The sequence below is a fragment of the Panthera leo genome, chromosome B4 (genome assembly GCF_018350215.1).
Source record: "Panthera leo isolate Ple1 chromosome B4, P.leo_Ple1_pat1.1, whole genome shotgun sequence".
NCBI classification, from domain to species: domain Eukaryota; kingdom Metazoa; phylum Chordata; class Mammalia; order Carnivora; family Felidae; genus Panthera; species Panthera leo.
The window spans coordinates 62,070,371-62,094,729 of NC_056685.1; the positions used below are offsets into that span (position 1 = coordinate 62,070,371).

The following is a 24,359-nucleotide window of genomic DNA, read 5'->3' on the forward strand; positions in this document are numbered from 1 at the left end:
AATTAAACAGAAAAGTTATTTTATTATTTTTTTAGGTTTATTTATATTGAGAGAGCGAGAAAGAGAGAACTAGCAGGGGAGTGGCAGAGAGAGAGAGAAAGAGGGAATCCCAAGCAGGCTCTGTACTGTCAGTCCAGAGTCTGGCACGAGGCTCCATCTCATGAACCGTGAGATCATGACCTGAGCCGGAATCAAGAGTCAGATGCTTAACTGACTGAGGCACCCAGGCGCCCAAGAAAAGGTATTTCAAAACCAACTATTACCATTGTAGACACATGCTCCTTGGTTGTTGTCCCCAAAATCAACATGTCTTCGGTTTCTTGGCTCCTTTTGTTTTATCAAATAGCTTTAAGTGCAGTTGCGAATATTCCTGTTCGTTCTCATGATATCCCAAGAATTTAGAACGGATGAAATTATTGCCATTTTTCACAAGTAAAAAGATCAAAACTATAGAATAGAAAATGATATTATGGAACACAGGTAGAGCTATGACTAGTAGAGGGAGGCCATTTACAGGGCACTGCAACTTCTGCAGTTGTGTTCTTAGAAACCTACACAACCAGCACGTTCGCAGATAAGCTAACTCACCAAAGCCTCCAAGTATTACCTTTGCCGTGCACGCTAACATCAGTGACAACAGCTGGTGCCCACCATGTGACGTATAATCCTAGCTCATGGCCGGGTTCTGCTTTTTCATAGATTTTTTTCTTTACAACCTTCTTGAAATCAGGCTGTATTTCCTCCAACGCAGTTTTTGAAACCTCTGTATGTTTGCAGGTGAAACAAAAGGGTCTTAAGTCAGTTAACCCCCTGTTGACCATCAAATGAGGTAAAGGTAACATTAATATAAAATGGAGAGGTGCCTGCATCATCCCACAAGCTTTAGCCCAACCATCAGGTGGCTATATAATTGGAAAATCTTCTGGTTTTCTAAGTATTTGGAGTTGTTTTTATTCTGGGAACTTCTCGACCTTTGCCTATTCAATTTAAATCAAAAGGCATTTGAGTAACCAGCAAACACTCAGCACTAATAGCAAAGCAAGGAAAACCAAAAACATTACAGACACTCCAATATCCAATGAGAGGTGTTAAAATTGAGAGTTGTTTTTCTGAAGTATTGGCATAAGCACATCTTAAATGCTCAATAATTTGTCATGGGAGCAAAGCGGTAACAGCTAAGATTTCCCTATAATCAAAATAGTATGACTGAGCTCAGTCCTTTAAGATAGGAATAAATGTACCAAACACATGGATTATAAAAATCACACTAGCATATTTAGGTAGCCTAATTTTTTTTAAGTGTACTTATTTTGAGAGAGAGCGACAGCAGGAGGGGCAGAGAGGGAGAGAGAGAGTCCCAACCAGCTCAGCCCAATGCGGGGCTCCATCTCACGACCCATCATAACCTGAGCCAATACCAAGAGTCGGATGCTTAACCAGCTGAGCCACTCAGACGCCCCTTAGGTAGCCTAATTTTTAAAACTGTATTATATCAAATGTTTAACCAAATAGACCTTCCAATTAAGAGAAACATTAAATATTTAATTGATGATTTTATTGCTTTCTCTGAGAAGCACAGATAGACTTTGGGATTATCAAAATAGTTCTGACATCTTTAAAAAAGAGATTAGGCTGATATCATGGTAACTCAGTTATTCATGATACTTGTCTTTCTGTCAGTACAGGTATTCAATAATCACTCTGTTAAAGTGGCTTCAGCGTACTATAATCACTCCACTTGACAGACTATTCATAGTTACTAGAGCACTTCAAAATTCATGCAAAATCTCTGGAAATAATTATCAAGCTATTACCATAGACTGCAAATAGAGCTCCAAAATGCATTTCATAGATTTGCTAAAACACATTGTAAGTCTGCCAAATGTAGTTGCTTTTATTTGTTAAGGCATTGAACAGAATTTTAAAAGCAAAAAGCTGAAGGTTGCAAGATCAGTGCACTCGGTGTTAATTGGACAACACTGAATGAGCCGGGCTGCCACGGAAGCACCCTGGATGCGAGCCTCTCAACTCTGTGAATACAGAACGTGCCATGCTCCTGGAGGGTGACTGGAGCTCACAAATGTGCTCCTGGATGTACTTGTGAACCGGTTGGAGAGGAAGTAATTGGTGATAATTAGAGATCAAACATAATAAAGCTGTAGATTGCATCGCTGCTGAATTTATCGATCTGAGTGGGAGGAAGCAGGATTCAACTGATGGGATTGGGCTTAGCAGTGCAGAGCAAAGAGCTCATTCAGCGCACAGGATTTGGATACCCACTCAACTTGGGTATCCTGCAACTGTTCTAAATTCTAGAACTCAAGCGAGAAATGGAAAGTGTTGTTTGATTGTGTCTCACAGGGTCTTGTTTTGGGGAACTTTTCTTTTTCTCTCTCTCTTTCTTTCTTTCTTTCTTTCTTCTTTCTTTTTCTTTTCTTTTTTTGGTTTATTGTCTAACACATGTTGCTAGAATTCTTTTGTACTCTGACTACCCTCAGGTGGTTAGACGATGCTATTATTGATGAGATCACACCCAAGCTGATTGGGGATCGGCCCAATACTTACACATACACCAAGGCCTTGGGAGAAATGGTGGTGCAACAAGAGAGTGGGAACCTAAACATTGCCATCATAAGGCCCTCCATTGTGGGAGCAACCTGGCAGGAGCCTTTCCCGGTAAGCCCACTCACCTGGATTCCAGATTCCTTGCTTTGCTTCCAAACCAGCATCCTTCTCACCCAATTACTTTCTGATGTTGTCTCCCTCTCTCTCTCTCTCTCTCTCTCTCTCTCTGCCTCTCTCTTCTCAGAATATATAGCTGAGTGCAGCAAATCGAACATGAACCCATTGTACTAGGACAAAATTCCATGTTTGGCTCAGAATCTGTCCAGCAAATGCTCCTCTGGGAGCCTAGACTTGGCTGGAGATCTTAAATTCACTTCTTGTTAACCCTAGTGTGAAAATTCCATGGGAGATAGTTTTAGTTCTTGGTTTTCCCTCTATAGTTTAAATATACCAGAATGTTCTTGATGGCCAAACTGGTAGTATTACAACTGCCAGGGCAAATAAGAATCACAAAGTTCACAGAAGGTTCTCAGGGTAGGAATAATAATTTTTGTGTCTGTATACTGCAATATCCTTTTGAAAGTACACTAAATTATACCATCTTTTTTGAAGCAATTTTGTGAAGCTTTAGGGCCCCCCAAATTTGAGCTGTACTACTTATGACAATGGAACCTTTTAAGTGGTCTCATATATAAAACTGGGCTAATACTGTTTTAGCCCAATACTGGACCCACTTTGGAGAGTCAACCAAATGAGACAATGTATGAGGAGTGTTTGTGTAGTGTAGTGCCTGGTCCCTAGTAGAAGACTCAACAATCCCTTCATCTTCTCTTTTCTGTCTCCTCTCCTATTTTCCACACACACTTTGACTTTTACATATAAAGAAACAGACAGAATAAGGTCAACTGACTTGCTTTTAGGGCTTAGGAGACAAACTCAGAAAGACATTTTCCTCTAACTGCTCCTGAACATATTCTCCCTGTTAACATCTCTAAGCAAGCTAATACAAGTGGAGTTTGGACGCTATGACTTCTCATTTTTGAGAAATGGATAATTCCTACAAATCATGTTTGATTTGTAGTGTTCCCCTGGAGAATTAAAATCAGGACTGAGGTGGAGAAAAATGATGGTTAATAAGTGGATTGGCAGGTTATGATATTAAGACAAGGTGCAATTTAGCCTGTAAGAGGTCATAAAACAATTTGAAATTCTCCATGACTCCTCCAGAATGCTGGCAGAATCTTAATTCTTGCACAAGTGCAGAAATATCCAGTGCTTTGCCACTGATCTTTGTTTCTGGTCTTAGAAAAACTGGCTTAGACTGTTCTATCAGCCAGGGTCTCAGTGCTCTTTTTTGAAATTTATTAAGATCAGACTGCAGATGTTACAGATATATTATGATTTTCTGACATGTGTAACCAATAGAGATCTTTTTTTCTTTTAGGGTTGGGTTGATAACTTAAATGGACCTAGTGGACTCATTATTGCGGTATGTATAACACTGTAGAAACAACTACTTGAAATGTAGTGGAGGAATGGTAAGGAAATGCTTAGTGTTGCTATGGCTTCATTGATCCAAAACCATAAATGTTACTTTATTATTATCGAAGCAACTTAATCTCAGTTTTGCTGATTGGAAAATAGAGGGAGGATGAAATTACTTCTATTGTTTGTAGATTTTATTATCAGGAAAACAGAGGTCCTGTGATATCAATTACGATTTAGGAGTTATTTTTGGAAAAATCTGAGCATCAAGGACCATGTCTGTATTTCCCTTTGATTACCACAAGATGGGAGTGTTTCCTCCTTTTTGCTCTTTATTAATAGCTTGAATTAGTACACCAAACTGGGGATGCAATAAACGTCACATTCCCAAAGATTAAATTTTTTATTATAATACACATATAAGAGTTTTGCGTGGATAGAAATTTTATGTATGTATATATATATATATATATATATATATATATATATACACACACACACACACACACACATAATATGTATGTGTATATATACATGTATATATGTATATATATGTACGTATATATATACATATATGTATGTGTATATATATATGTACGTGTATATATACATACATCAATAACTGGTGCTCAACAGATACAAGAAAGAGAAACACCCACTGGAGCAAATTTTTCACATGTAAAAATTGATGACTTTAGTAAATACTTTTCACCAATAATCCTCTCACAGACAAGTAGAAATGTCAGTGGTGCCTGTAAGTCATCATCAGTGGGTTTCTCCCTGCACTGAAGGCTGATGTGGTTGACATGAGCCGTGACCTAGTTCACAGTTCACGCTGAAACACTGTAAGACCAGAACCATTACTCTACTCTTTAGGACAATGAATAGGAATTCAATTCTCTCCCTGAATTTAAATCTTATTAGAAACCTCATGCTTCAGGTTATTTCTGTTCTTCTCAGAGCTAGGTCCAACGTGAACTAACATATAAGAGAGTGAATTGTGACTACCTGTCAAAGACAGGGACAGTGAACTTCCTTCTGATTTCTTTATTTTTCTAGCAGCCCCTCTCTTTTTGTTCTCTGTCTTCAATTCTTTCTTCTTTAAAGCTTAGTTGGGGTTAATATTTGGTAACTTAGAACATAATTATTTTAACATGATCCTAGAATGAGTTTCTTTATATTATTTATAAATCACATTTATTCCGATTTTCTAAATTTTTTAAAACTGATTTTTTACATCCAAAGGAAGGGGAATCAGTTACAAGAAAATAAAAATGAGGAACATAAGAAAGTGCTAACCATTGCAAATCGATGCTAGAAATATGCAGGGTATCAATAACTTCATAAAATCAAGAAACATGACTATTTATTAACTGACTTATTTGTTGGCATGACTTATTTATTAATGTTAATAATTCCCAATTCTTACATCTACATAAGATCAGTGATCTGTGAACTAAGATACTTAACACTTAACAAAAAGTGGTGGCCCTTTCCTAAGTAATAAAAAAGTTTTTGTGGAATGGTAGAACTTTATTAATTTTTTTAAAAAGTTTATTTATTTTGAGGAGGGGGAGAAGGGGCAGAGAGAGAGAGAGAGAGAGAGAGAGAGAGAGAGAATATCCCAAGCAGGCTCCACAGTGTCAGCACAGAGCCTGATGCAGGGCTCGAACTCACGAACCATGAGATCATGACTTGAGCCAAAAACCAAGAGTTGGATGCTTCACCAACTGAGCCACCCAGGTGCCCCTAATTTTTAAAAGTGTCTCTTAAACCTTTAGTGTCTACTATTGTTTGTAAGCTACTAGGCACTAGCAGAAAATGACATCATTTAAGAAATGGTAAACTAGTAATAGCGGGAAATTTGGGAAACCTTAATTCTTAAAATATCTCATGGATTAATTATTAAATGTGAAAAAACTGTTGGTGTTTATTAACTAGATATACTAACCTCTCACAAATCTGAGGAACTCCACTCTCTAAAGGGACCTGAGGACTATTGTGGAAATGCTGGCATTTGAGGTGAACTTGGCTGGGGGGTTGGGTCGGCTGAGAAAAGTCAGCCTTAGCACAATAACCCAGTCAGCAGCGAGTCAGTGCTAACTGTTGTAACTAGCGGTATTAGTATTAGCCCCAATTATTACTTAAAACCTATTTTATGTTCTTTTTTCCTATGCAGGCCGGGAAAGGGTTTCTCCGGTCCATAAGAGCTACTCCGATGGCAGTGGCAGATTTAATTCCAGTTGATACAGTTGTCAATCTCACCTTGGCTGTAGGATGGTACACAGCAGTTCACAGGTGTGCATGCATAAGCCAGCTTGCAGAGCTTTGACGAGGAGGAGGGTGAATATGTTAGGCTTATTATATGCATTTGATTGCAGAAGACCCCAAATGTGAAAGAGGATTTAATATTTTACATAGTTTCAAATATGCCATCACGTATGCATGGAGGTGTTTTATAAATACTGATGTGCATTTTGATCATAAAGTAACAAACTCTTTAAATGCTTTAACCATAAAATTGATAACCAAAAAGAGTTTTTCCTTCTATTCGGTAATTTAAAATACAGCTTCCTTTTTCAAGGCAAAGGAGATAAAAGTGGGTGAAATGAGGGCATCTTTTATATTTTATAGAACTGCTCACTTCCTGATAAATGCCAAAATCTCAGATCACCATATGGGGGCTATTTCCTAGTACCAAAAAAAAAAAAAAAAAAAATGTTGTTTATATATTTGGCTTTGATAGTAAATGACAAATAGAATTAAAATTTTCTTATTTGAAGTCAGCCATTTAGATGTTTTTCAATCCAGCAGGGCTTAACTGGATTTAGGAGAAAACATAGACTATATTTTGCCCAGTAACCATGTCCAGAAGTAAGGAATGTGACCCACTTTCTCATTGTCATGGTACCTCCATTTGCTGCTTAAATACATCAACCTTTGTGAGCTCTCTGTGTGCACATGCACAAACACGCATATTTCCCTAGTCTTCTTCCATTTTGCTTTTTTACCCAAAGAAGGAACAAAAGATGGAAATGTTGCTTTCATTATGGAAACTACTGAAACAATCTTGTTTAAATGTTATTTTTCCTTATATTTTTTCCATTAGTCTTTCATTTAGTTGTATTTATTTAATTTTTATTTCATTTTTCAGACCTAAGTCAACATTAATCTACCATTGTACATCTGGTAACTTCAATCCTTGTAACTGGGGCAAAATGGGTAAGTGTCTATAGAGATGTAACTACCTAACTATTAGTGTCTGCCCTCACACTGTGAATGTCTACCACAGGGGTAGGGGGTGGGGATGGACAAAATGTGTTCTGGAGCTTGGAGTCAAGTGGGAGAAAAAGACAAAAAATAAGCAAAAAAGATAAAATAATTAGAAATTATAAATGTGTAAGAGTTAACTAGAATGTACTGTGGTACATCAAAGGGAGTCAGTGGAATATCTACATGATTGTAAGCAATAAGGGGTTCATTGGCTACAAAGATTTTAAAAATCAAGAAAACTGAGCAAAAGTCAGCAATGATAAGTAATGTCCATGATGAAATATTCCTGCTGGGGCAGCTGCTCCCATGTGCATATCCCTTGCCCCGCTTGCTCCCTCACTGAGATTGTGAAATGATCAATGACCAAGTAGATTTAGAAAAGTTCAATACTACTAACTTTTGTTACTGAGTCAGCAATACTCTTCATTGATTTATACAGTGAGCCTTACATGTGACCTTGAAAGTATCTTGTTGAAGTAATTAATCCTGCATGTAAAAGAAAATTAGCTAACCAATCTTGTCCTCCTTTGTCAATTTAGGAGTTGTCCTGCAAATATCTGAAACTTTTAGAACATCTAATTTTGTCTAGATACTAGCTATAGAAAAAATCAAATGAACTTCATTTGTTAGAATCTGATTCCCAATTCAGAACACTCTGCTATGCTATTGTTTGCAAAGTTGTTACTTCAGTAAAAATGAAATGATCTACTATCATCAAAGTTCTTCAGATCATATATCCAGTTCTTTAGATCATATATCTAAATAATTCTGAACATATTTGGAAATAAATCTCCTCTACGTCAGTAACAGAATTATGATATCACTTATAAAAGTGGCATTCATAGAAGCAAACCAGATATCTTAGGCTCTTAAATAAAACATGTAAATTACATTTCTGAAATTTACAAGTCTTCCTCCGTGCTGCAACTTATTATCTGTTTTTTTCAAATTATACAATATCACAGTTGAAAGTAATCTTAAAAATAATCTAGTGGCCTTGCTTTATTTTACATATGTGGCCCGGGAGAATAAAAGATCTATTCAAATTCATATGGAGGCTGGTACCCAAAATAGAAGTAGAAGATGCGTCTCTTGACTCTCCCCAATGGTCAGTAACCACTTCACTAGTGATTCTTAAAAGTGATTATGACTCCCTCTGGGAGGAGAACAGTCCAGATTCCTGGGCCAGATGTTTCTTGAGAATCTTTTCTGTGTAAGGTATATATATTTTATATAGATTTCCAGGTAATCTTGTTTAAGGAGGACAATAATCATATCACCATAAGAATTGGTATCATTATACCATGTTTTCACTCTTATGTGGATCCTGAGAAACCTAACAGAAACCCATGGGGGAGGGGAGGGGGAAAAAAAAAACAAAAAGAGGTTAGAGTGGGAGAGAGCCAAAGCATAAGAGACTCTTAAAAACTGAGAACTGAGGGTTGATGGTGGGTGGGAGGGAGGGGAGGGTGGGTGATGGGTATTGAGGAGGGCACCTTTTGGGATGAGCACTGGGTGTTGCATGGAAACCATTTTGACAATAAATTTCATATATTGAAAAAAAAAGAATTGGTATCATTATAATTGAAAAATGAACTTAGGCATAGCCTTTGAAAATTTTACATACATAAAATAAATATTGAATTTGAATTAGTTTTTTTTAAATAATTATTTTACAACTGTACATTAAAAGTTTTTAACTAGGTTTTATCTACATAACAATGTAAAAAATTATTGTGAAAAAAAGTCTGGAGACAAGAGTGGACGATTGAGTCTGGATATTCCTAGAGAAGCAGAAATACCCAAGAAGTAAAAGACTGGTATTTAAAGTGAACCAATATAAGGGAATCCTGCCTTGATATTCTCTATTTTACTTAAACTTTATGAAGCTTTAAGTAACCCTTTATAGGGGCGCCTGGGTGTCTCAGGTGTCTCAGTCGGTTAAGCGTCTGACTTTGGCTTAGGTCATGATCTCGCGGTTCGTGAGTTTGTGCCCCGCTTTGGGCTCTGTGCTGACAGCTCAGAGCCTGGAGCCTGCTCCGGATTCTGTGTCTCTCTCTCTGCCCCTCCCCCACTCGCTCACTTGCTCTCTCTCAAAAATAAACATTAAAAATTTTTTTCTAAAAGGTAACCCTTTATAAAGGTTTAAGTAAAATGTGAAGAAACTTTCCTGATGGTTCTGCAAGTAACAATCCAGCCTAGGAAATAAAGCCTTCAGGTTCTGTCTTGGGGCTTTCAGAATAGACTAGATATCCTTGGAACCAATGATGGATTTAAGTTTTTCCGAACAGTACTTCACTGTATTGACTAGAACTATTATTTCCCCAAGAAGTTGCTTTTAGTGTAAGGTTTCAAGAAAAGGACCCACTTTGTAACCCATTCTCATTGTTTGATTTTTGCAGGCGACCTCTTGCCTGGCATAAATAACCTTAATATTGTCTCAGAGATTGATTCTTGACTCTACACAGCAAATCATTAGTCTTTATCATTGCAACCTCGACTACAGTGGGCTTATATGCGCCTGGACTTAGTGCTCTATTTTTTCCGCAGGATTCCAAGTCTTGGCAACCTTTGAAAAAGTCCCATTTGAGAAAGCTTTTAGGAGGCCGAATGCGGACTTCACATCCAATATCATCACAAGCCAGTACTGGAATGCAGTCAGCCATCGAGCCCCTGCCATCATCTACGACTTCTATCTACGGCTCACAGGAAGGAAGCCCAGGTAAGAAGCTGAAGTCAATTGCTTTAAGAGTGTTGCCGCATGGAAGATTAGGATCCCAAAGTCCTTAGCCCTCCTTTCGTCTGGGGATCAAAAGTGATAACTAAATCATACACACACACACACACACACACACACACACACACACACACATGTATGTATATATTTGGGGACAAAACCAAAGCAGTAGTAGTGAGAAGCCCCAGAGGGACTCCTACCTTAAAAATCCTCTATCATAATAATGGAAGTTCAATATTGAAGAACTTGGTGAATTCAGCAAGTAATCATCCACCAAAAGGAAAGCAACTGAGACTCTAAGTCTGGGGTTTTCTAAATTGTTAGGTAATATTAAAATAATGATAACAGCCTCACTTACACACACACACACACACACACACACACACGGAATGATGTGGGATGATCTCGTTTTCATTCTCACAACCCAGAGAGGATATTCTCGGTATGCCAGTTTTACAAATAGGATGTAGAAGCTGCGGGGAAGAATTTAAAGTAGATTCCAAGTGACAGAGTAAAGATATGGAGAAACCTGAACCAGATTTACTGCCACCTAGAGGTGAGTAAAGAAATAAAGGGAACAAGGTAGAATGAAATGTGTGGATGCTGAGGCAGCTGTGTCGCCATCTAGCTGTGTGACATAGGACGTATCCCTTTCTCTCACTTAAATTCTGTGTCTTGAATATTGTCTCTGAAGAGTCATAATTATAAGTACCAAAGGCAATTGCTGCAAGCAAGAATCCGGAGCATGAATAGCATTGCCTTCTGTTCTAGTCTCTCTACAGGAGGAAGCCTCTCTCAGCATGTTGAATTTCCATCCTTCTTAGTGCAAGTGACTAAAACTTAGGCAATGTTACTTTTATCCAAATTTTCAGAGACCCAATTTAGAGCTGATAACTCAATAATCATCAGCTTTTTCTTGAGCAAGGTGAAAAGGAGACATTGTGGCTATGGAGAAAATATTTGCATAGGGCTTTTTTTTTTTATTATTTTGAGAGAGAGCGCATACGCATGTGAGCAGGGAAGGGGCAAAGAGCGAGAGAATTCCAAGCAGGCTCTGTGCTGTCAGCATGGAGCCTGACATGGGGCTTGAACTCACAAACCTTAGGATCATGATCTGAGCCAAAATCAAGATCGGGTGCTTAACCGACTGAGCCACCCAAGCACCCCAGGTATGGGGCTTATTAAATAAAGATGGGAAGAGAAGAAAAACCTATTGTAGGCAAATGCTAAAGATTTTAACACAGATCCGGGTTGGAAGAAGACCTGCAGAAAGAGCAAAGTTTCATAAGCAGAAAAGAGAAGCAGGAGGAAGGGACCTAATAAAAATCTTTATGAATTTTGTTTGTGAGAAATTAAACTAATATTTGTGGGAAATGGGTAGGTTTGTTTGGTCACAGGTATTTTAGGAAATAATCTTTATGGCAGAAAATGGCAGAATCCTTCGAGACCCTTTCCCTTCCCAGGTGTGTGTGTATATAATCTTTTATGCACTTACAACCATATATAGACATGCATAAATATAGTTTTGCGTTGAGGTGTGTGTGTGTATGCAAATCAGGCCTGCAAATTTTCTAACTTTTTTCACTAATGGCCCATGAAAATCAAAGTCATTCTGCCTACTGGTGTCCTTTTAACTCTTCCAAACAATGCGGTCATGAGTATCAGTGCACATGAATTTTTTTAGAACATGCCACTGGGTCTGGGGAGGAAGCTGAGGCGTGTGATTGCTATACTGGAGGATGTCTCTGAATTTTGTGACTACTGCCGGGCTGCCCTAAAGGAAGGCTCTGTCAGTTTGACAATTGGCACTATCACATCAGCACATGAGGGTAAAAATTTGTTTTTTCTTACCCTCATCAATACTTTGCCAAAAATCAATCTTTTGAATCATCAAACTAATGATAATGATTGGCATCTCTTCGTTCCTTTGATTTGCAGTCCCGATTGCTGGAGGGGCTGGGCTTTTCTGTGGTCATTGGGCATTCAGTATTTCTCCTGAGTTGTCTGCCTCTGTTTCTCACCTATTTTTTTTAGGTTGTCCTTATTAATTTACAGAAACTCCTATGTATGTGTGTAAACTTATATTTAATATATTTTTCCCAAGTCACTTTCTTATCTCATACCTTCGATTATTAAACTTTTTCTAATACAAGGGAACTACATATAGTGTAGGTCTTAATAGCATGGAGTTCAAAGTATAACTTACAGATTTAAATCCTGGCTTCACCAAATTAGCCATATGAGTGAGTCCTATCTCTAATACTTAACTGCCTCACCTGTAAAAAGGGACAGTTAACATACTTATTTTATACTATTTATATAAGAGGGCACAGAATATAGCAATCACTATTATTACTAAAGAAGTTTCAGATTTTTACATGAATCACTCTTTTCCTTTATGGCTTTCACATTTTATGTGTTGCGAAGACCTTCTCTACCTAAAAGTAAGAAATGTATTCTTTCTTAAAAAAAAATTATGCTGATATAGTTCTGTACATAGGATATCATTCTACAAGGATTATTTTCAAAAATTAAATTTATTAAAATCACATCAATTCCATCAGAATTGTAGAATGGATAAAGATGGTCATTCATTTGGTCTGCTATAGCAGAATATCATAGACTGGGAGGCTTACAAGTAACAGTTTATTTCTCACAGTTCTGGAGACTGGGCAGTGTAAGATCAAGATGCTAGTGGATTCAGCATCTGCTGAGGGCCTGCTTCCTGGTTCCTAGAGAGCCATCTCTCTCTCTTTCTCTCTCTCTCTCTCTCTCTGTGTCCTCACAAGCTGGAAAGTCCGAGGGAGAGAGAAAGGCACTAATCACCTCCCCAAGTCTTCTCCAAATACTATCACATTGGTGGGAATAGGTTTAAATATATGAATTTGGGGAGGAGGGGCATACAAATAGTCTATAGCAAAAATGTTAAATAATAATAGCTAAATGGAAGGCTACTGTAATGCTTGTACCAGGGAATAATGAGTCTACCCTCTGCCTAAGAATTTCCCATGATACAATGAGAGAAGTCCCTGATAAGTCATTAGGATCTGACCAGAAACAAGACCAAATTCCCGACACAGTTTAAGTCATTACTGGGTCAACTACAGTAATCACTATTGGCAAAACTGGCCTAAGAGAAATGTTCTACAGGCCAAAGTGATCTGTAGCCAGAAGATCTAGGTTTAAGCGGTAGCTGTGTGAACTTTAAGCTGTTAACCCTTCTGTAAGATTAAGGAAGATAAATAATAATAGATCTTTACTCCCTCACAGATTCCTACTGTGAGGATCAAATAAGATCACATCTGAAAGTTTTCGATAAATTATTGTAAAGTTGAGAAGTTCACACAGCAGAGCTGGTCCAAGTCCTGACCACAGGACTGGAAGATGTGGGCCATCTGAAGTCATGGGACAGAGTGGTGAGATCATAAAAGCATAAGCTTTTTGAGGGTGGTCAAAACTGGGTTGCAGTTTTGCCTTTGACACTTATTATTATCATGGCCACTTCATCTATCTTAAGCTTCTTCTACCCCCTCATAAAATGCAGATAAATACCTATCTGACAGATACGAGAATTAGCTGAGGTAGTATTTTTTTCAAAGTTTCAGCACTGTGCCACACAGTAGGTGATCACCTAGCTATTTTCCAATATCTGGCTCGGCTTTTAAAATATCTGCCACTTTGGAGAAAGAGAAGGTAGTACAGAGGAAGAGGAGGAGGTTGTTTGTATTAAAATGCCTAATAGAACAGACTCCATTAGTTTCATCCCCTTCCTTTATTCAATGGAGATTATGTGGAAAGAGAAAAAAAGAATCTGTTTTAATGAAGAAATGGGGGCAAGAGGGAAATTTTTTCTCTTTTCTCAAAAAATAATTTGTCCTACATCCTATAGAGTAGCATGGAAGCAGCCATCTGTGGTGTGCTGATATTGGCTTCTACCTGATCTTTACCTCAGGATGACAAAGCTCATGAATCGGCTGCTAAGAACAGTGTCCATGCTGGAGTATTTTGTCAACCGGAGTTGGGAATGGAGCACATACAATACGGAAATGCTGATGTCTGAGCTGAGTCCTGAAGACCAGAGAGTGAGTAGAGTTCTGACAACCATTTGACCTGGAAAGCTGATGGATGAAGAAGTTTTAGTTACATACACAGAATTCTTTTTTGTCTTTTCTGGTCTTCCTTCCTTCCCTTTCCTCCCTCCCTCCCTTCTTTCTCTCTCTCTCTCCCTCCCTTTTTTTTCTTTTTTGGCTAAGAAAATCCATCAGTATTATTGACACAATGCAGGAAATAAGTTAATGTAGGTAAGAGTCCTGGGTTCTCGACTTTGATTAGATCCTCCTGCTATCCTGCAGTCACATTTCACATATTTCGCTTCCATTCCTGTTCACCCTTGGTTTGTCCTCAGCAAATCCTCAGTACCTCTGTATCTTCCCTAAACCCACAGCATAGGACTTCAATGAAAAATCACAATTTCATTGCTCATAAACTCACCCACTGCTCTTGTTAAATCAAGATCATTCTGCATCTCCAAAGCTGCAGTTCTTTCCTTCCTTTTTATTATTTTTAAGGTTTATTTTTTAATTTTTAATGTTTATTTTTGAGGGAGAGACAGAGTGCAAGTAGAGGTGGGGAAGAGAGAGAGAGAGAGGGAGACACAGAATCCAAAGCAGGCTCTAGGCTCTGAGCTGTTAGCACAGAGCCTGATATGGGACTTGAACCCACAAGCCATGAGATCATGACCTGAGCTGAAGTCTGATGCTTAACTGACTGGGCCACCCAGGGGCCTCTATTTATTTTTCAGAGAGTGTGTGCAAGCAGGGGAGGGACAGAGAGAGAAGGGGGAAGAGAGAACCCCAAGCAGGCTCCACACTGCCAGTGCAGAGCCTGACACAGGGCTCAATCCTGCGAACCTCAAGATCATGACCTGAGCCAAAATCAAGAGTTGGACACTTAGCTGACTGAGCCACCCAGGCATCCCTCTTTCCTACTTTTTAAAGCTAACCCCCAACTCTTATGTGCATCCCACTAAGACCTCCCTCCATCAGTACTGCCTTCTCTCTAGCACATGTACAGCACATATAGCCTCTATCCCTATAATGATCCTTGATAATTCAGACTTTCATTCCTCAAGACAGGCCTTCACATTAATTGCTTAATAGCCATGCCATTTATTTTCTTTACATTAAAATGTTAAGTCTTGAAATCTTTGTATATTCTGAAATTCACAAGTATAGAAATCTTTTGTACTTTGTACATGTTTCCAGGTTTTTTTTCCCCTCAGAGAGTCATGTGTTCCCTGAGCATATCCTGAGTTTTCAATTACATTTTAAAGTTTCCACTCTCTTGGTTGACACTATCTACTAAAACTTTCTGGGGTACCTGGGTGGCTCAGTCAGTTAAGCGTTCGACTCTTGGTTTTGGCTCAAGTCATGATCTCACGGTTTGTGAGTTCGAGCCCTGCATCGGGCTCTGCACTGTCAAGTGGGATTCTCTCTCTCTGCCCCTATGCTTGCTCACTCACTTGCTCTCTCTCAAAATAAATAAATGTTTTTTTAATTAAAAATTTTTTTAAAGAAAAAAGCATTTCTCGATTTATCTAGTACTTGACAGCATGTAGAAGAGACCACATCACACTGAGAAGGAAATGCGAGGCTACTGCCAGCCTCACATGCCAGCTATGGGTTTTACTCTTACATACCAGCCTCAGAGTATAATTCAAATCCAAGCCCTAGAATTACTTCAGGTCATGGAACCTAAGGGTTACTTAAAGTCAAACACCATAAATGTTAAATTAAATACACCAGGTGAGATTTAGAGGGATATTTTAACTGAAATCATTGCAGAGCATCTCTAAAACTGACATGAAATAGAGCTATTTTCAGAAATATTTACATCCCTTGTATAAGCAAAATTATTCTAAGTACTTGTTTGAAATGCATGGACCATGATCAAACTATGCTGTTTAAAAAAAAACTATTGTAAACTGTTTTTAAAATTAGCTACAGGTTTTATGTACAGTTATCTTTATTGCATTTTTCCCATGTAATTTATCCCTCTAATTCAAAAGGTAGCTTAGAGCTTCATTTTTTGACATTTTACTATTTTAACCTAAAATAACCAAAAATTTTATGAAAATGAAAAGAATCAAATGTGCTATGGATTTAACATACACTTTCAAAATTGCAAAGGTAACAGTCCTGAATAATTGCATATAATTGCCAAACTCTGGCTTAGAATCGGCTTAGAATTCAGTTTGATTTGCCATATGGAATGAGGATTCCAAACAAGGACGTTACTGAAATCTAACTTAGAAATGTGAAATAGTATAAAAATAAAAGCCTCTCTTTATATAAATGAATAAGTAATATTTAGTGATACTATAGTAAATAAACATATCCAAACAAAGTGATGCAGAATTACCTTTGAAAAGCATTTCAGTTGTTGGACAAGTCTATGAAGCTCTCTGGAACTCAATCATCTCATCTGCTCTTTGTTAGTACTCCGTATTATTTGAGATAACTTGCAATAAACATATATATGATATGATATTTTACATTTATATATAATTTAGTATATATGTATTATATATAATCTATAATAAAAGAAAATAGAAATAAAACACCAAACTAGGGAAAGTATGCATTAAAATATGAAGTCAAAGATAAGAATGAAAAAATAGGATGTCCATATGTAGTCTACAAGATCTTACTAAGTCACTGCAGTTAAGCAGAGAATCTGTTTTTGAGCTTTTTGGTGGCAAAGGGAAAGGGAAAATATAGTTCCATGGTATTCTGTATCCAAGAGGAGAAAATACACTATGGTTCCAAGAGAAACACTTAACTCTTACCGCTTAACTCTAAAAGAAATGTTTTTGAAGGGTTTCATTTAACAACACACATAGTAGATAACATCTCTAAAGCAAATACAGAATTTCTGCTAAACTATTCTTTAAGATTTTGCTTATTCAGTTTACCTTAATCTGCATAATTAAATGGTGATACTGCAGGAAAGGAGGGTAGGCCAAGGAAACAACACCAAAATTTAAAGAATGGAAAAAAGGAGAAGCAGTTTGTTTTGCTCCCTACCCATCACTTTTAAAAATAATCCCAATTTACTTGAAATGAAATTAGCTTTCACCAGCTAATGCCAGTTCCTTTAAATTTCCCTCACAAGACTTCTTAAATGTCAAATATTTGTGCTTGATCGGTGTTTGAATGTTTCTGTGTAAATGATAATCCATTTTGTCAGTGCCTTGGAAATAACTGTTCAAATAATCTCCTTTGAAGGGGTCCCACCCAAGTCTCCCAAACTGAATTTCACTCATTTATGTAAAAGAAATTTTTCAAAAGGACAAAGTGATGGTCTCCAGCAGTGCAATTCTAGCAATCCATAATGTCTTCTTGCCTTTCAGGTATTCAACTTTGATGTGCGCCAGTTGAACTGGTTGGAATACATTGAAAATTATGTTTTAGGAGTTAAGAAGTACTTACTGAAAGAGGATATGGCTGGGATCCCAGAAGCAAAACAACATTTGAGAAGGTAAGCCTAATCAGTTAATATTTATTGAGCACTTCTCCCATGTATCTGATTTTCTACCAGACATGAAATTGGAGCAGGGGAGGAGAGGAATTAACATTTTTCAAGCATTTACTACATTATAGGTCCTTCCTTATATACTATGCCCTCATAATACAGTTTTGCTTAGGCTTCGCCACACCCCTATGAGGGGGTATTTTGTTATCCCCCCACCCCTGCTTTTTTTTTTTTTTTTTCTATCAAAGATATATTTAGGCTCAAAGAAGGTAAATAACTTGTTTGTGGTAACACATGGGAAATACAGGATCCAGATTTGAACCCAAGTTTCTCTTTTTCTTCTACCCCATCCCATCATAATGGGGTATTAAGAATACACCCAACAAGCAGGAAATTTGTACTGTTTAACATGGGCAACTCACTCAACCACTCTTCATGTCCTTAAACTGCCTCAAGTTTCTTTCAGTCATTATTCCATAAAGGACAATCAACTATAGCAGTCTGATATAATTCTGGTAGAAACAAAGGGCTTTTCATGCAGAGATTATAAGGATGGAAAGGTAAATTGTAACGGAAGAGGAACCTTAAATAGCAGGCTAAGAACTTGAGAACTTACCTTCTAATGAACAAGAACCAGTGAAGATTTGTGATATGGTAATATGATCAAAGTATAATTATGGAAAGGCGATCATTCAGAAGGCATGTTGTGGAAATAGATAAAAAATCAAAATGTCATAAGGTCATGTCACATACCTGGGAGCACCTAACGAGCCAGAAAATGACATTTATGCTTCAGATAGCACAGATAGGTATTTGATGCTTGCTGTTTTAACTCTGGTTATGTATTTCTGTTCCCCAGGCTCCGAAATATTCACTACCTCTTTAATACTGCCCTCTTCCTCATTGCCTGGCGCCTTCTCATCGCACGATCTCAGATGGCTCGGAATGTCTGGTTCTTCATTGTGAGCTTCTGTTATAAATTCCTCTCCTACTTTAGGGCATCCAGCACACTTAAGGTCTAAGAACATTCAGCAATCTCCTTTTATCTGGAATCTCCTGGATACCTCCAAAACAGCAAACTGTGGTTCTTAAGATTAGGAAGTAACAAAGAATATGCCCAAGCTCATTAACTGTCAAACGTCTTGTCATGATTTCTTCCCTATGTATTGTTTTTATTTAAGTGAGAAAAGGAAAGTCATATCTTAGCCTACAATCATACATATCTTAGGAAAATTTGTTTCCAGATTGCCTCCTAACACTCTATGCCCTTGAACATAAAACACCAAAGTACATCTGTCTGTTGATATTTAGGGTTTTTTTTTTTCTTGAGAGGACTAATTTTGACTAAATGAACATGGAATAACATACGACGGAAGCTGAAATATGCTAAAGAAAGGCAGTTTTAACCTTGGAACCATTCCAGGGGTACCCAGTAGAAAAGTTTAGAATCAAGATTAAGGGACACCTGGGTGGCTCAGTTGGTTAAGTGTCTGACTCTTGATTTTGGCTCAGGTCATGATGTCATGGTTTGTGGGCTCGAGCCCCATACTGTGCTCCGCACACACACACATGCGTGTGTGTGCTCTCTTTCACAAAAATTAACATTAAAAAAGATCAAGTAGAAGAAGAATGATCTCTGCATCCTCAGATATACCATAAAAGAAATAATCCTCCACTGAAATCTCAGCCTTTTTTTGTGTGTTATACCATGGAGACCTGAGTGAAGGCTGAGAGAATTAGAAAAGTGGGCTCACATTTAGCATTTCCCTCAACTATACTTCTGAAATCTAAAAAACAAAAAATAAAACAAGAGGTTTAAGTAATTATGTACAGAATGAGGGCTCAAGTGTATTTGCACTAGGACTACTTACTATGCTTGTAAGTAAAAATTAGTTCTTATAATTTCAATCTGACAACTATTCTTTCTAAATCTTTTCAATTACCCATTTTCCTGATGACCTTCTCTCAAGAGTTTCCTTCTCTTTTATTGAAGTCACCAAACCTCTTATATTTAAGCTTATGTTGCTCAGGCCTCAGTGACTAATGGGAGGAAGGCACTAGGCTAGAATCCTAAAAAACCAGTCCCTGGACCTTTGCCAATGAGAAAGCAAAATTCCAAATACAAGTGTAAATGCTAGTTTTGGTTTTTTGTATAGTGGGAAAATTACTCCTCTGTGATCATCAGGATTTACTAGTATCTTGATCATCCCAAGTGGACAACGTTAAGTGTACAATGTACAGCAGAAGAGGACAGACTTCACGAAGTGACTTTAAGTTCAGAGAATAGGTGTTGTTTTGTTTAAAAATGTTTTATGTATACTATCAATGAATTAATAGTTTTTGTTCCCAAATTCCTATATTAATAATATAGCTGTTATCCTAACTTTCATCGTATTTGAGATATCAGTGCATGCTGGATTGCAGCATTTCATGTTAAAAACATGAAATATTATTATATAGTATTTGGGGCCTGAGCAATTAAAAATAATCATAACTACTGGCAAATGACACAAGCATAAAACGGTAACGATGGCAGTTACTTATATTTATGCTCTCTGGAATGATATGTAATACTCAGCACATTCACGTAGTTAAGTGCACAGGGCTTGAAGGCAGCTTCTAGCCTGCTATTACTTGAGATTTTTCTCAACACCATAAAGGGCATTTGGGGGGAACTGTTCTGGGCAATGTCTTTTCCAATCTCATCTAAGGTCTGGGAACTTCTTTTCAGGGCATACAACCCAGCTCTGAAACAAAGCACTTGGTGATTTTTAGTTTGAGATGTCTATATGATACTTCTGAGTTACATTGATTAAGATACAAACTATAGATATAATAAAAATGAAATCAAGATATAAATTCAATGAGGTTGGATAAAACATAATTATTCTAAGAATTTTACTACCTTTTGATTTTTGTTTTCACTAATTCCATAAATTCCACTAATCCAGTATTCATTTTGATTTTTGATTAAATGAAAGTTTGAATTAAAAATGTTTTCCTCTTCTAGTGTTGTATCTTTAACTGCTGACTACTACAGATCTCCTCCCTCCCCTGAGAAAAAGATATAATCTTCCAAAGAAGATTACCAGATGAATATAAATTAACACATAGATACATAATGCTTCACTTTTTTCTGACACCATTAATAAGGTTACATTTACATGCTGGAAGCATCTTTTATCTGTGGCATTAAAGAAATCACATGATGTCTAAGTCAAAATAGGTATCTGTATGAAAGAAAATCCCTAATTATTTTATATCAAGACCAACTGACAATTATTTGAATGTCTAATACATACAATGCAATGAGAAAGAGCCTTCTACTTTTGGGGAGAAGGGGACGGATAGTAACTACAAAGGAGAGGCATCTACATTAAAAAAGAAGTTTTGGTAATTCCTGTATTCTGTAGCCACAACATACCTGATACAGTAATGAATATTTCAGAGTTTAAGACAGTCCCCACCTAAAGAAATTAATACTGAAAAAGCCTGAGGCAGATGGACATACAACTCCAAAAAACATTTCTTACAATTTTACACTAACTCGACACCATCATCTTCAGTCAACATCTCATTCAAATAGCTGATTTAGAATCTGAGAGTAAACAGACCGATCTGAGAAGGGACTAATCCCCAAATTGTTCTGTTATCTCACAATGAATGTAACAAAGTAGGTCAGCCTAAAGTTTCCAAAAACATCAGTAATTTTCAAAGCTCACAAAAATTACATGTAAATTCCCACATGTCTATTTTTCTAGAAGTATGAATCTAACAATTATGTTCTGGAAACATGGACAACTATCTGTAGTAAAAAGGAATGGTTGTCCCATATGCTCACATAGAGAGGTAAGGAAAAATGCTCACTGCTTACTTTGTAAAAACATATTTTTTTAATTTACCCAAAATAAAACTAGAAATTGCTGATTTTCCGATGTAACTGGCTTGAGAGGCAGTAGTGAAGATACAGTTACGGCAAAGGACACTTAATTGAAATTGAGTTTTAATAGCTAGAAACAGTTCTGATACACAAGTAAAAAGTTTAGGTGTGGCCTTACTTTACTTGAATTACTGATCCTAATCTGGAACTGTGACTAAGTAGGGAAACATGAGGCTGATCAACTGTGTCAATTTTACTCTAAAGAAACTAAAGATAAGTCTAGTATATCTAGTATAAGAAATCATCAAATTGATTTGCATAACTGCTTGAAAACAGAAATGAACTTACAAAGTATCTTTTAGTTACATCAAGTGTCGCTGAAGGTCTGCTTCAGTACACGTTGCTTTCATCAAGCTATACTTTCCCCCACACCTACTCAGTTTTACCTTAAAATTATTACACAAAATCGCATACATGAGTTATGATATTTGGAAGAGTTGTCCATCTATTTCCTTCTGATAAACATCCAATACAATTTGGAGTTGCTAAGACAAAACTTTTTAAATATCTCACTGATTATTGTCAACTTTGTTGACAGTTTTATAGACTTGAGTCAACTGCTCAATTTGCATCACTCATTCACTTTTTAATATGAAAATACAAAAGAAGCTCAATCTCATACAGTAATTTAGCTCCATCTGGAGCAAAAGCAAATGTAACAGACTGCTATCTAGGATTGCCACAGTCTTCCTATGAGGAAAAAGGAGCTTAAATATGAAAAACTGAGGCTTATTTGGGGATACATGATTGTAAAAGGACAAAGAAATTGTTTTATGTTTGTCATTTTAGAGTCCGCACGTTCAGGATTGATACACTAAATGAGTCGTGTGTGTTTTTTCTCTTAAAACACCACCAAAAAAACCCACAAGAAAACCAAAAAATCTAAGGCAGTTTCCTAAACTTAAGATAATGCAAGGTGATTTCATCACTAAAAAATTATTTCAAAAGGGGGGGGGGGACAACAATAAGGAAATACTTGGATATTAATCCTGGCATCATACCATAAGGTAGTGAACAAATGGTGATCTAATTTGGATAGTGCTGACTATCTACTTTGTCTTGCAGAAGGTTTGCAATGGAGCTCCAAGCACATGGGAAGGGACTTAAGTACTAGACTAAAGGGCTTGATGAAAGTTTAAAGGTCCTCCGGCTCAGCCTTAATTTTTATTAAACAATCAAAAATACGCATCTTGAACTCAAGTTCAAGATTCAAAGTTCTAAATTTTGAAACAGGTTGCATACAAATTTACTTTCTGGTACTCAAATTACTAACCCAGGACATAAAAAGACAGGATGCATAATACAGCCCTACTTCTACCATTAAAAAATTAGATCTTAGTCATTCCTTTAAGAATTCCAGTCCAGTTTGTATTAAAGATTGCAAACTTTGCTTGCATTAGTAAATTTACTGTGAAAATTCAGTACTTTCATAAAATGTGAGAGAAATGTGATGTTAATCATCTAAATTGAGAATCAGAAGTAAGTTTGTAATTCTAAGATTGAGTTAAACTTTTCCCAAGAGGTAGTCTGTACTGTATAAATACTGCAGCAGAGAATTATTCACCTAGATGTTTCTTTTTACAGGCCAATGTATACAAAACACAGTTTTTAAAAAACCTATTTCGTATAAATTGAAGCCTCAATGTTTAAAATATTCAGCCTGGAATATATACAAATATTATGAATACCTTAATAAAATGAAAAAGGAGAGCTGAATAATAAAGTTGGGTACCCTATTGAAGACGCCCTCCCCAGGCACAAGCCAAAGCTCCAGAATAAGTAGGTCAGTACAGTGTTCTCTGCAATGGAAAAGAGACATGTGGTGAGGTCAGAAACCCCTAGCAAATCCTAATGTGAAGGTAGACTTCATCATTCCTCATCCAAGAGGCTCGTCAGAATCTTACTACTTTGACTGCCAAAAATCTGAATATAACTATTTGAGGAGTCTCATGTAGAAACCTTTCTTAACTAGTAAAGTGTAAATCAACGGCAAAGCAGAATTTTGCTTTAAAGAAATTCCTTTTATAAGTCAGCTTTAATGGGACAGATTAATTACATTAAAATTTTAATATGGTATTTAGAAAACATGGGAACAATTAAAAATCATATGTAAGTACCAAAATAATTTTAAAATCCTTTTTAAAGACACTTAACTGTTAAAATCCTAGCTGAAAGAAAAGTTTTAAATCAATTATTTTACCTTAAAAAAAAAAAAAAAAAAAAAAACAAAAAAAAAAAACTCTGAAACTTGAATGAACTTTCTGGAAAGCAGATTCACAGAACCAAAATTCAGTCTCAAATAGCTAAAATTCTAAGTAAAATTCCATTTTAGAAATGTTCTATTAGTTTCTACTCTTAACTTTCTAGAAATAGTATCTGAAAAAAGAAATCAATAACAGAGAAGTCTCATTATTTGGAATTTTCTGGAATAAAAAAATCCTTCAGAGCATGTTATGTCACCTATGTTAATCAGTTAACTTAATGGCTCTTAATGACCAACTGTATATTTTAAGTAATAATGCTTCTGTTATTCTCCACAGAATACCATTCAACATAAGCTCTCCTTCAAAGCAGTTTTATCAGTATTTCTCCTCTCCATTATGTTACAACTATTTTCAAGAAAACATTTTTTTACCTTTAAAAAAAATCCATTTGTGAAACTATAATTTGTGACATACCGTTTTCTAAAAACCACCATTTTAAATCTAGTCCTTTAGACTCGCCCTTGTTACTTACCTGGAATTTTATTTTCCCATTTCTCTAAATGCTTTAAACCATGGGGACTGCTAGTTGATTCTTCTACTATCATTAAGTATTACAAAAGGA

General features: G+C 36.7%; 1 protein-coding gene across 1 annotated transcript in view; it reads left to right on the forward strand.

Moving 5' to 3' along the window:
- Positions 1 to 18,958, forward strand: part of FAR2 (fatty acyl-CoA reductase 2) — a 151,489-nt gene extending 132,531 nt beyond the window's left edge. The window contains exons 5-12 of the mRNA XM_042946170.1: positions 2,499 to 2,676; positions 4,010 to 4,054; positions 6,230 to 6,348; positions 7,205 to 7,272; positions 9,874 to 10,045; positions 14,013 to 14,142; positions 17,472 to 17,599; positions 18,453 to 18,958. Of these exons, the coding sequence (XP_042802104.1) occupies positions 2,499 to 2,676; positions 4,010 to 4,054; positions 6,230 to 6,348; positions 7,205 to 7,272; positions 9,874 to 10,045; positions 14,013 to 14,142; positions 17,472 to 17,599; positions 18,453 to 18,615 (1,003 nt within the window). The 3' untranslated portion in view covers positions 18,616 to 18,958. The remainder of the gene's footprint in view (positions 1 to 2,498; positions 2,677 to 4,009; positions 4,055 to 6,229; positions 6,349 to 7,204; positions 7,273 to 9,873; positions 10,046 to 14,012; positions 14,143 to 17,471; positions 17,600 to 18,452) is intronic.
- Positions 18,959 to 24,359: the final 5,401 nt, after the last annotated feature.